This window comes from Lutra lutra, chromosome 7 (assembly GCF_902655055.1).
Source record: "Lutra lutra chromosome 7, mLutLut1.2, whole genome shotgun sequence".
Taxonomy (NCBI): Eukaryota; Metazoa; Chordata; class Mammalia; order Carnivora; family Mustelidae; genus Lutra; species Lutra lutra.
Window position 1 is genome coordinate 117,206,744 of NC_062284.1, and position 12,467 is coordinate 117,219,210.

The 12,467-nt window shown below is 47.8% G+C and overlaps 1 protein-coding gene across 3 annotated transcripts in view; it reads left to right on the top strand.

Annotated features, from left to right (window-relative positions):
• The window catches only part of FBLN5 (fibulin 5), a 73,821-nt gene that overhangs the window by 3,303 nt on the left and 58,051 nt on the right, over positions 1-12,467 (top strand). For all 3 annotated transcript variants that reach the window (XM_047738531.1, XM_047738530.1, XM_047738529.1), the window contains 3 exons: positions 1,639-1,693; positions 3,570-3,621; positions 5,251-5,505. In XM_047738531.1, the coding sequence (XP_047594487.1) occupies positions 1,639-1,693; positions 3,570-3,621; positions 5,251-5,505 (362 nt within the window). The remainder of the gene's footprint in view (positions 1-1,638; positions 1,694-3,569; positions 3,622-5,250; positions 5,506-12,467) is intronic.

The following is a 12,467-nucleotide window of genomic DNA, read 5'->3' on the forward strand; positions in this document are numbered from 1 at the left end:
TCAGTAGCGTTAAGTACATTTCATGGTCTTGTGCGGTCAGTGTCTAGAACTCTTCTCATCTCACAAAACTGAAACTCTGTCCTTGTGAAACACTAACTCCCCATTCCTTCTTCCCCTCCGCCCCCGGCACCCACCATCCTCCTCTTTGTCTCTAGGATTTTATTTTATTTTATTTATTTTTTATTTTATTATTATTTTGTTAAATATTTTATTTATTTATTTATTTGACAGAGAGATCACCAGCAGGCAGAGAGGCAGGCAGAGAGAGAGAGCGGGAAGCTCCCCACTGAGCAGAGAGCCCTATGCGGGGCTTGATCCAGGACCCTGAGATCATGACCTGAGCTGAAGGCAGAGGCTTAACCCACAGAGCCACCCAGGCACCCCAAGTCTCTAGGACTTTAACTGTTCTGCGTCCCTCATGTAGACGGACACATACAGTATTTGTCCCTTTGTGACTGGCTTAATTCGCATCATGTCAACAAGGTTTATCCGTGTGGTAGCTTATGCCAGAATTTCCTTCCTTGACAAGGCTGAATAATACTCCGATCCACATTTGGTTTATCCATTCATCTGCTGAGGGACCCTTGGGTTGCTTTCAGATTTGGGCTATTGTGAGTAAAACTGCTGGTGTAAACGCAGGTATACAAATATCTCTTTATGTCCCTATTTTCCCCTCTTCTGGGGGTTTCCCCAGGAGTGGCATTGCTGGATTGTACGGTAAATCCATTTTTAATGTGCTGGGGCTCTGGCACACGGCCGCCCCATTGCACCCGCCCCCCCAGCCCTGCATGAGGGCTCCGATTCCTCCACATCCTGGCTAACACTAGTTTTCTTGCTTTTTTTTATTAAAGCTATCCCGAGAGATGTGAAGTGGTATCTGTACTGTATTTTTCTTTATTTATTCACTTTTAAAATTTTATACTGTATTTTTAAAGCCTTGTGGCAGCCATGATTTTATTATCTAGAAGCTTGTGGGTGATGAAGGGTGGAAGTCACAGGCTCAGGAGAGGTTTGGTGGCTTTTGAATGGAGAGCCAGCTTGACCTACAATTTCTAGACTCCTCCTCCTAAGCTTTCCCTCTGTGTCCATTCTTTCCCAGGGTGCCCAGGTCCCCCAACCCCTCTTTGCCATTGGGGCCTATGTGATGTGTGCTCTGGGGTTAGGAGACTTTCTCGAGACATCTCTCTTCCGTAGAACTCAAACACTGCACGTTGGTACTTTCCTTGCATCTTTTGAGGGTGCTATGGTCTCGTTCACTCTTACTGTTTCAGAGTAAGGACACTGAAAACTTTGCGAGAAGTAAAGACAAAGCAGCTGGTCCGTGCATGGGTCATGCCACAGCAGTGGGTTTTAGATTTTGTCTTCTAAGTAGCAAAACTTTTATTAAAAAAAAAAATGTCATCTAACACATGATCCCAACACATAAAACTAGTAAGAGAGGCATGGTTTATGTTGGATGGTTGGGGGTATCTGGAGTCTGCTTTGACCTCTGGAGCAGGAGCACCAGCCCCCCAAATATATACACAAGTTGGAGTCCCCATTGTAAATGCACAGGCAGCCTGTGGTCCCTGTTGGTCCCCAGGTCTGGATTCTGGAAGTAACTCGGGCATTTATCTCTCAACCTGTTTCTCTCTGCAGGATACTTACTGTTACCATTCTGGCTCTCTGTCTTCCGAGTCCTGGGAATGCACAGGTAGGATTTTAATGTTGTGTCTGATCTAGAAGCGTGTTAAAAATCAGAGTGAGAGGGTCCAGCCACGCATTTTAGAACCCCAGAATTTACAGTTCACCGAAGCTGAGCTCCGCTCCTAGATGAAGGTGGGCTCAGAGAGGTGGACCCTCGCCCCAGAGGCGGGGCTGGGACTCCAGGATTCTGATTCCCAATCCAAGACTTTGAATCGGGGAGCTGCTGTCATTTGCGTCCTCCCAGGCTCGATTTATGGTAAATGTTAAAAAGTCAGAGGCGCTCTAGGGCTTCTGGGCAGTAGTGCCCTGCCTGCTTGTGGCCCACGTGGGTCTGCGTGTCTCAGCAGACATGCAGCCCTGGACTGACCCCCTGGGCAGGGGTGTGGACAGGGGGTGGGGAAGTCAGGCTCCAGCGGGGGTCTGGGAGAGGCCCGCAGTGCCCAGACTTTATGAAGCCAGTTTGTGTCAGCCTTTGAGAATGTGGGCACGTCCCTCCTGCAAACTCAGAGCGGCCTCTCTCTTTCTGGCTCACAAATGAGAGAGACCTCACCTCGGGGCAGGGCTGAGGGACCACAGGCTGATGGGGGAAGACTTTTTCTCTTCCTATTAAGAATTTCAAAATAGATTCAGGCTCTTAGGTATAGAAAGGAGCCTAGGAGGAGTAACAGAGACTTGGAGCTTGGGGGTCCTTGGAGTCCTCTGACCCAGCCTCACGGCGACAGATGGTGACATCCAGGCACGGAGAGAACAGGGGTCCTGGGTCCTGTGGTTACTGTGTGTTAGGCACTCCGCATCCATTAACATATCCAGTCTTTGTAGCCACCCAGAAGTAAGCATTGTTGCCCTCATTTTACAGGTGAGGATGTGGAGGCTGAGGAAGCTGTGAGCAGTGGCTACAGTTGAGGCATTGAAGTGAGGCTGGTGGGCTTGAACCCTCGCTGGTGCTTAGCTGGTGAGCCAGGCCTGGACTCCAGTCTCCTGGTTTCCCGAGCTTTATGGCACAGCCTCCTGGGTCATTTGCTCCCTTTCTTTTGCCCCAAGGCCCTAAGATTCCTGACCCCCACTCCCACAAATGCAGGCTGAATCCGTCGTCTCTCAAAACCAGCCCACAGTGCAGGAATTCAAACCTTGGAAGGCATAGGGAAGGCCAAGGATGGGGTTCCCATAGTTAGAAACATTCCTTCTCTGCCTGTTCCTATAAAATGTCCATCTCCAGGGTCTTCCCTAGAGGCCCGCGGACTTTTGGCCCCTGTGACATTTTTCTAAGTCCTAAAGTTGTAAACTCAAATTGCACATGAAGACCACAACCCTAGGAGACCACTGAGACCTGTCTATTTCTAGAAGCATCTTTATGTAATTGTCTTGGCGAGACTGCAAAAGAGGGATTTCCCCTATTCTACTTTTCTTACAAAATGGGCTGCATCGCTGTGTAGTTTCAGGTGAGAGGGTTAGGTTAGGGAATGTCACGGGGGGTCCCGAGGAGGGGAGGCCGAATAGCACCCAGGGCAAGAGAGTGATTGCCCTTAAAAGCAGTCCCATCCGATCCCATAAAGAAATGAACTCGGGATGTGCCTCGTTATCATGTGGGTCAGATGTGATTACTCCTGCGTCTCATAACTGGGGTAGGAAACAGCCCCTAAATCTGCTGGTAGTGGGGGTTTTAAAGTGTAACACTAAGTGTTAAATGATTATAAGAAAATACTAAAAAGAAGGGGGGCAAATAAGCCTTATAATTCAGGTTTGGTGTTACGGATGCTTTTTTTTTTTTCTTTACTGCATTTCTCGAACTTTCTGTGATGTCCTTGTAATACTTTTATAGTAAAAAAAAAAAAAAGTGGGGAGGACCATGACCTTACCTCTTTCTCCTTTCTTCTTCCCCGAAGCAACAATGCACTAACGGCTTCGATCTGGACCGCTCGTCAGGACAGTGCTTAGGTATGAGGGACACCGAGGATCCCGCACTGGGTGGGGGCATTGGATGACAGACCGATGGTGGGCCCGTGTCTTTCCCTGCTGCTGCTTGATATTATCAAACCTGTATTGGCCTGGATTATGGAAGAAAATAGTGCCTGTCAATAACGTCAGTAACGCCCGTTTATCAATCACCTGCTTTGTGGCCCATCCCAGGAGGGGGCAAAAATGAGCGTGGATTGACCTGTGTCCCCAAGGGGCTCTCCATCTGTATTGGTTTCTGATGGCTGCTGTAACAGACTGCCACAGACTTAGCGGTTTAAACAACAAAAATCTATCTCACAGCTCAGCTCAGAAGTTATCCATAGATTTATCTGTAATTATTTATAGGTCTGACATTTTAGAGGGATTTCCCAGCCCGACTTCAAGGGGTCAGCAAAGCTTTTGTTTCTTTCTAGAAGCTCTAGCAGAGAATCCATGTCCTGGCTCTTAGGTATTGTTGACAGAATTCACTTTTCTTCTTTTTTAGAAAAATTGGGATATGATTGACACATCATGTCCTGTGAGTTTCAGGGGTACGACTTGTTGATTTGATAACACATATATATTCCAGGATGATCCCCACCGGAACCTTTGCTAACACCGCCATCACATCACATAGTCACATTTCTTTCCTTCTGGCAAGAACTTTTAAGACCGTCTCTCTTAACAGTGTTCGAGTACCCAATACAATATGGCGAACTGTCCTTGCTGGGAGGGCTGTGAACTCCCCAGCACTTAATTCAACTTATAAATGCAAGTTCGTGCCCTTCACCAGCCTCTCCCAGTCCTCAGCCACCATGTCACTCATGATTTTTATGAGTTTGGCTTTTTTGATTCTACATATAAGGGAGATCATACATGACTTTCCTGTGACTTATCTTGTGTAGCATGACATCCATCCATGGACTGCTAGAGAACGGGGCATCAACCTCAGCATACTTCCCTTTCCCGAGGTGGGAGTTGGTGCGCGTGTCTCGGTTGAGCTCCCTGGGGTGGGCATGTCTCCCCCACGAGCCTGAACACGGACCTGTTTGCTGGCACAGGGCAAGTAGGCAAGTAGACTTGCCAGTAGGCTTCCACTTTCTTTGCAAGGAACTAGCTCTCAGCCAAACCTTGTCTTCCTTGATGCAAGGGATTCCCTCCCCCGCCCAGCTGCTTTTTGGAGTAGAAGAGGAAATCATCATGAGGCCCATCCCAGGGTTTCCTGGGGGTCATATGGGTACATGGGAGCACCTGGGATGTTTTTAGATGGCACGCTCACAGATAAATGCTCCATTTTAGTATTTATACATTCATTTTTACTGTTACCTTCTACTTACATTGATTGGTAGTGTCTACTTGGGTTTCACATGTGGGTGAGATGATACAGGTTTTGTGGCTGTGGTGCAGATTGTGATGTGGTCTCTGATGGCTGATGTCTGGGTGATGCTGGTCAGTGTGATTCAGTTACACCAACGTTTGAGGGTCCCCGCAGTGATGAGCCAGGGCGGCCCTCCGTGTTTGGGAGCAGATGCTGCTAAAGAACGGCTTTGGGATCCTTGGCTGCACTATGTGCCATGCGCTGCCTGGCCGGGGAGCCCCTGACCCTCATCCTTTCCTTGGCATTTCCAGATATTGACGAATGCCGGACCATCCCCGAGGCCTGCCGAGGAGACATGATGTGTGTTAACCAAAACGGCGGGTACTTGTGCATCCCCCGAACAAACCCAGTGTACCGGGGGCCCTACTCCAACCCCTACTCCAACCCCTACTCGGGTCCGTACCCAGCAGCAGCCCCACCGCTCTCAGCTCCAAACTACCCCACGATTTCGAGGCCTCTCATCTGCCGCTTTGGATACCAGATGGATGAAAGCAACCAGTGTGTGGGTGAGTAGCCCAGGGTCTCAGGCTCCTGTGCTCTGGGAAGGTCCTAATCCAGCAACAGTGAAGTCCTAACCAATGAAGCAATGACTTACTTTCTACAGAGTTCCTTCCTGCTGAGTGTCCTGTGTCTCCAGGAACCCCCCACTCAGGAGTAGCTTAGATTGTTGTCACATTCCAATTCTCATCCAGAAAGCCGATTTGTTTTTTCTTTATTTTCATCTGTCTGTCTATCTATCATCTATCTACCTAAAGACTAAGCCTATATTCTCTCTGTTTGATCATAAATGCATCTGGTTTAATGTAGTGAATCCCAGAGAGAAGATCTAGAAAGGACCAGCACTTTCTCTTCAACATTCCTAACCCTTGAATGGAATGTATACTCTTGAAATAAAAGAAGTCTTGAAGGCCACGGCCAACTGTTCTGGAAAGAGAGTGGGTTCCTTGAGTGGGTGCCAATGTTCTTTTGGCTAAAATGAGCCTTGCTGATGGGAACTCACGGCGAGAATAGACCTCTGGGAGGAAGGCGACACCACATGGCATGAGTCCCCAAGGGGGTTGGCAAGTGGTTTGACCAGTGCCCTGGTGAGCTTTGGTGTCTGTTGACCAGTGTGGCCTTGGCGGAGGGCTACTGGGGATCCTTCCTTGGTTGCGTTGATGGTTGGACCAAAAGCTCTGTGACTGTTTCCAGCTTCGGCAGATGGTCTAGAGTGATGATGGCTCCAGACTTTTTTGATCACGCACCTCATATCCAAGATCTTTTTGAGCTTGGAGCCCCATGAGATGCATATTTATAAATTACATACATATCCTGTTATACTAATATGGTTTGAGGAGTGAAACGCATACATTTAAGACTAGAACATTTTAGAAGATGTGATAAAAATAAATGTGAGTGAAGTTCTGATACATCCCTTCCCCAAAGTCCTGGAGACCACTGGTGTGCCTAGTGAGATTTTTGTTGGTCCGTTTTCAGGGCTCTGAAGTATTAAGCTGTTAGAGAGGCTGGGTTGGCTATCTCGTAATATCTTCTGGATGTTCATGCAAATGAGTGTGCATTTCCATCTGGATACATGGAAATTGTATGCAAACCAGTGTCCTTCAGAGCCACAAGGGGAAACTGGGTGCACCTGGGCCCAAACTTCTCCATTCTTAATGGTTGCGAAGGACATGGGGTCTATGTGTGTGAGAGAGGGGTGGGAGGGGGGAAAGATAAATAGAGGCAGAGAGGAGGAGGGGTGGGGAGGGAGGGGAGAGTGGGTTGATGGTCACTCCAAATAGAGATGAGTGGGCAGAGGCAAAGAGTGTGGGGTCCAGCCAAGCCATAGACACGGTTTGGTGGAGAAGGAGGTAGTGCCCTTCCCTATAAGGAGCTGCTGGAGCGCTGTAACTGGAAGGGACTTTACCAACTGAACTTCCACTTCCTCGTCCTCTAGGAAAGGGAGCATGGACTCCAGCAGGTTAGTCATGACAGAGGTAGGATGGTGGGCTACAGTGTTTACCTTCCTAACTTGGCCACATGACCTCTCTTGTCGGGTAGTAAAGAAATGATACCGGAAAGAAATGCAGAGAAGGAGAGGTTGGGGGATGTCTGGGTGGCTCAGTTGGTTCAGGGTCTGCCTTTGGCTCAGATCATGATCTCAGGGTCCTGGGATGGAGCCCGATGTTGGGCTCCCTGCTCAGTGGGAAGTCTGCTTTTCCCTCTGCCTCTGCCGCTCCTCCCCACTTGTGCTCTCAGTCTCTCTTTCTCTCTCTCTCAAATAAATAAATAATCTTTAAAAAAAAAAAAAAAGAAAGGAGAGATTGGAGTAGAGCTCCTCTTCCAGGATGTCCTGTAGGGCTGGATGCATCGAGCGCAGGATTGAAAGTGAGGAAAGGGGTGTGATAATCCATCGAGGTGCTCCAGGATTTTGTGAGGGGGCCTCAGGGTGCTCTGCCTGATGTCTGGGGCCATCCCACAGACCCCTTTGGGGAACAGCTGGGAACTGCTGCACCGCTCCCCGAAGCAGTCCCCTCCCTCCCATAGACTTCTTTCCAGGAACTCAGAGCCCTTAAGAAGGACGGGCTGGGAAACCTATTCATCTCCTTGTCCCCGTGACGTCATGTAGTTTCACGGTTCCTAACCTGTCACGCGGGAGACGTGGAGCCTTCATAATGGCCCTTTTGTAAGAAGAATAGAGTCAAGGAACCCTAGCGAGGACTGGCACCGGGCCCACCCATTTCCAAAAAGTTCAGCATTATACATTCATAAATCCTGAGTTCTTTCTAACTTCCCTTCCCTGCACCCCACTGTTTCCTGACGTACACAGGTCCTTCTGGGCATTGTAAGAGGTGGCGTCACAGGGGAGGGACAAGAGAGGGGACAAGGAAGGGAGTCTGCTTCCACCCACTGTTCCCTCCAGGATGCGGGAGGTGGGCTTGAGAACAGACAAAAGGGAAGCCAGGCACAGAGATGGCTGAAGTGGGGGAAGGCGCCAGGAGAGGGCATTGTTGATAGAGGAGGAGGTGATGTGCGGGGGGCGGGGGGGGGGTTCTCACCATCTGGAGGAGGAGGATGTAGGTCTGAGCTTGTGGAGGAAGCATGGAACCAGTGCTGTGTGATCCGGAAGAACTGGGAAACATTTCTGAAATTTGGATGTCCTAGGAGGGAGGACAACCTCTTCAAAGGAGTCTTCTTCTCACCATCAGGATGAAGCTGATAAGCCAAAGTGATGAGAGCAGTGGTCAGGAGAGCAAACTCTTCCCCAGGGCTGGGTGCGGGAGTAGTTACATGCGAATTAAGAGCCCGAGCCATTTGGAGAGGTTAGGAAATCCAGCCAAATCGAATGGGGATGAACCAGGGTTTGAACCCATTCAGCTCCGGTTGAGGGTCAGATTGGTTAAGGTTTGTTCAAAGCCTCTGAGAGAGTCTGTGTTGGAGCCCTGATTAAACAAGAGGACCTTCTCTTGCCTTTTTTTTTTTTTTTTTGTAATTAAAATTTTTCTCCTGTAAAGAACCTAGACAAAAGCAGAGAACGTAATGAACACTACCTACTTATCACTGAGTTGCTGTAATTATCAGCACAGACCGAGCCTTGCTTGTCCTTTACCCTCCTCCAGTGGACTAATTAAAGCAAATCTCAGGCATCATATAACTTTATCCTTAAATACTTAAGAATGTATCTCTCACAGATAGAGATATATTCTCAATCTAGAGATAGAGATTCTTAAAAAAAAAAAAATAGCTCCAACACTGTTTGTTATCAAACCTACAAAAATCAACAATAATTCCTATTTATCATTAAATGTCCAGGTGGTGTTCAAATTTCCCTGATCATGTCATAAATGTCTTTTTTCCCCCTTGTTGGTTTGTTAGAATCGGATCCAAATGAGGTCTACAAATTGCATTTTGTTGACAAGTCTTTTAAATTTCTCTTAATGTTTTTTGTTTCTCTTGCCACGTACTTGTGGCGAGAGAACTACGAGGCGGAGCTCTTTGTCCTGTAGAATTCCTTACATTTGGGATTTTGCTGATCACGATTTTGGGTGATTTTTAGCATATTCCTTCATGTCTTCTGTTTTTCTGTACACTGGCAATAGATCTAGAGACCTGATCCAATTCAAATTAAATATTTTGGGCAGACTGCTTCATAGGTAACACCATTATTCCTTTGTCCTCTTTCTGCCCTGCTTTCTCCTCATGAACTCTGAGACAATCTGCTTAAAGAAGCAAATGTACCTTTTCACCATGACTTCCTTTTTCTGAGTTTTGGACCCAGTCTCAAAGAAGCAGTTTCTTCCCTTGTGTCCGGATTAGAATGTGGCCTGTTTCTGCAGGCCAGGCAGGGCCAGGCTCTGTGCACATGTTCCCGGTGCCCCAGAGTTTCCTTCTTGAGTTCTCTGTTTCGGGTTCTGCCTTGGAGGCGAGTAGACGCTCCTCCTTCTGGAACAAAATTCGGCCTTAGGTTGGAGTCCCCCTCTACCGTAGATGTAAATCGGGGTCACCTGGGACACTTACAGAGTGAACAGTGACCTGAGAGTTACAGCTCATGAACCAAGCAAGTTTTGTGTCATCTAGAAAACTGACCTCTTGGCTTGTGGGTGCTCAGCCCTATGGCCACCTTCATAAGGATGGTGACTCATGGCTGGTTAGGATGTGTCCTCCAGATCCTGGACCCCTGGGAGATCGGAGGCCGGCTTCTCTGGTGATGGAGAGCTGGATGGACATGGTTAGTCGTCAAGGAGGTAAGGGCGGCTCCAGGGAAGTCTTACCTACCTAGATGCACCCAAGATACAGACAAAAGATAAAATCAAAGGCATACCAAGGAGTCTGAGCTGGCCAAAAGACCTCGCAGAAGCAGGATGCTGTGGGGTTAATGGTGTGGGTGCTGAAGGCTCAGGAAGAGGGAAGCTGAGCTGAGGGCTGGAGCTCCCATGGTTTGAACCCCGACTCAGGAACCTTCCTATCATAGTACACTGCCTCTGAGAACATCACCTTCGGCCAAGGTCCCTGCATGTGTATGTCCCTTGTTTATATGTGCTTGTCCCCTTTGGGGTTCAACTCGTCAACTCTCTGGGTGGATAGTCTTAGTTCTGACTTTGCCAGTCAGCTTGGCTTAGCAGCAAACTTAGGGACTATACTGGTGACAGATGCTCATGGAATGTTCTGCGATTGACCAAGCAGTCTTTTACTAGAGCCCAGGGACTGAAGGGGATCTTCTGGTCATTTGTGAAATGATTCTCCTTCCTGGCCCAGGGATTTATATTGATCAAAGCGTTTGAGTAGCGAGGTGGGCATTCATAGGGATCCTTCTAGAAGACGGATGTGCTAGCCTGAGGCTTTGTGTTGAGTTAGTCTTCCTGAAAGCCAGCCAGTTTTTATTCAACTGACAATAAATGTGACCAATGATAACAGAGCACCTGTTGGGGCCAGGCTCTGCTCTGGGCACTGAGGGGGCAGGGTGTCTGGGCATGGCTGTGGGCTCTCTCCAGAAGTTACCGTCAGGAAGGGAGATTGGACACAAAAGAAGCGGCTAAAATACTAGGTGGCCTGTAATAGGTCCCTGAGATGGTGAAGAGAAGACAGAGATGGGAAGGCTGTGCATTCTGGAACAGAGAGGGCTAGAACTTAGACGTCAGACTGGCCTTGATTCCCATCCTGGTTTGGCCACTTCCTGGCTGTGAGCCTTGGATCTCAGTTTCCTCATCTGTAAAATGGGCATGACAAGTCTGGCTCACAGAGAACGTGAGGAAATACCTTGTCCAGTGTCTGTCTGTAGAATCACAAGGAAACCGTTCATCAAGAAAGACTCAAGGGTCTGGCGATGACAACCTGTAGAAAGATTCATAGAATCTGAAAATGCACTGCAAGCCTCATTCTTTAGAACCTTTAAAATGACCAAAAACTGAGCTTGGTACACACCCATCCCACAGACTTTGCAGGATACGGCCCAGTTCCTTCCCTCATGAAATTTCAGTCAGGTTCTGCTTCAAGATTCCAGCAAAGCCTGGGTTTGTTTAAACTGAAACGGAACAGTGAGAAGTCTTTCCAACCTGACATTTGTTCCCAGCAGATAAGGCAAGGACAGGAGAACTGGAAACTTCACTGAGCCCTCCACGTGGCGGCTCTTGCGGGCTTTTCTCCCATTTTTTAATAAAGGCTTGGGCTATAACTTGAAACTATGTCCTCAGGGATGGGACTGGAAGGAAAATGCAGGGAACGAAGGCCACTGGGTTCCTTCGGCTGCTGAGGGCACGGGGACCAGGCAGGTCTGGCAAGAAATGGGACCAGACTTGAGTCAGGGGCTCCGCAGTTGGGTTTGCTTGTCAACTGGGCCTCGGTTGACTTGTCCACGTACCCCGTCTTGCTTCAAGTCTTTCCTGGTCACTGGTGGGGATAGGGAGTGAGCAGCTTAGGGGTTTACAATAAATAAATAAAAACTTTAGAAAAATAAACGTTAAAACTTAATTTTTAAAATGTAATTCTCATATTGTTTGAATCTGTTAGAAGGATGTATTATTTTTTTAAAAACAAAACCACCGACCCCCGCCACCGACCCCCCCCCACCAATTTTTTTTAAAGCTTAAAATGAGGCAGATGGCGTGGGAAAGGGACCAGAGAGGACACTGAAAAGAATGGGACAGATTTGCTATTTATTAGCTGTGGGGCATAAGAAAGTCACTGGGTCTTTCTGTAAAAAGGAGGGACAGGGGGGCGCCTGGGTGGCTCAGTGGGTTAAAGCCTCTGCCTTCGGCTCAGGTCATGATCCCAGGGTCCTGGGATAGAGCCCCACATCGGGATCTCTGCTCAGTGGGGAGCCTGCTTCCTCCTCTCTCTCTGCCTGCCTCTCTGCCTACTTGTGATCTCTGTCAAATAAATAAATAAAATCTTTAAAGAAAAAAAAAAGGAGGGACAGGAGGATAGTAAAGATCTTAACGTGGGGTGTGCGGCTAGAATTCAGGGATCTGTTGTCATGTTTTTTCGCATTAACGTCTAGTGAAATTTGTCATTGTTGTCCATTATGGAGACAGTAGGCTGTAACGCCTTAGTGGTCCCTGTGACAGTATTAACATGAGAAGCACAGCTAGTCATACACCACGTTATAGCTGTAACAGTGACTCTGAAGTGTCTTGACGTATTTGGCGTATCTTGAAATACCATTTTCACTAATTGCTACTTCAGAATTGTATAAGATAGTAGGCTGCTGTCCCGTCTTGTTATGTAACACCCTGATAAGGAAGCATATATGTTTCTACAATGCACATTTATTTTAAAACTATTTTGTTAACTGCCTTTCAATATAATTGGTCTCCCTGTGGATTTAATTCCATGCAATTCAAAGCATTCTTCTGAGAAGGGGTCCATTGGCTTCCTCCGCCTATAGAACAGGTTTGTGGCACACACACCAAAGGCTTAAATTCCCTGGAGGAGATAATCTCTTGGTCTCCTCCAACTCAAGAATGTTCTGCTTTTCTAAATCTTCCCAGTC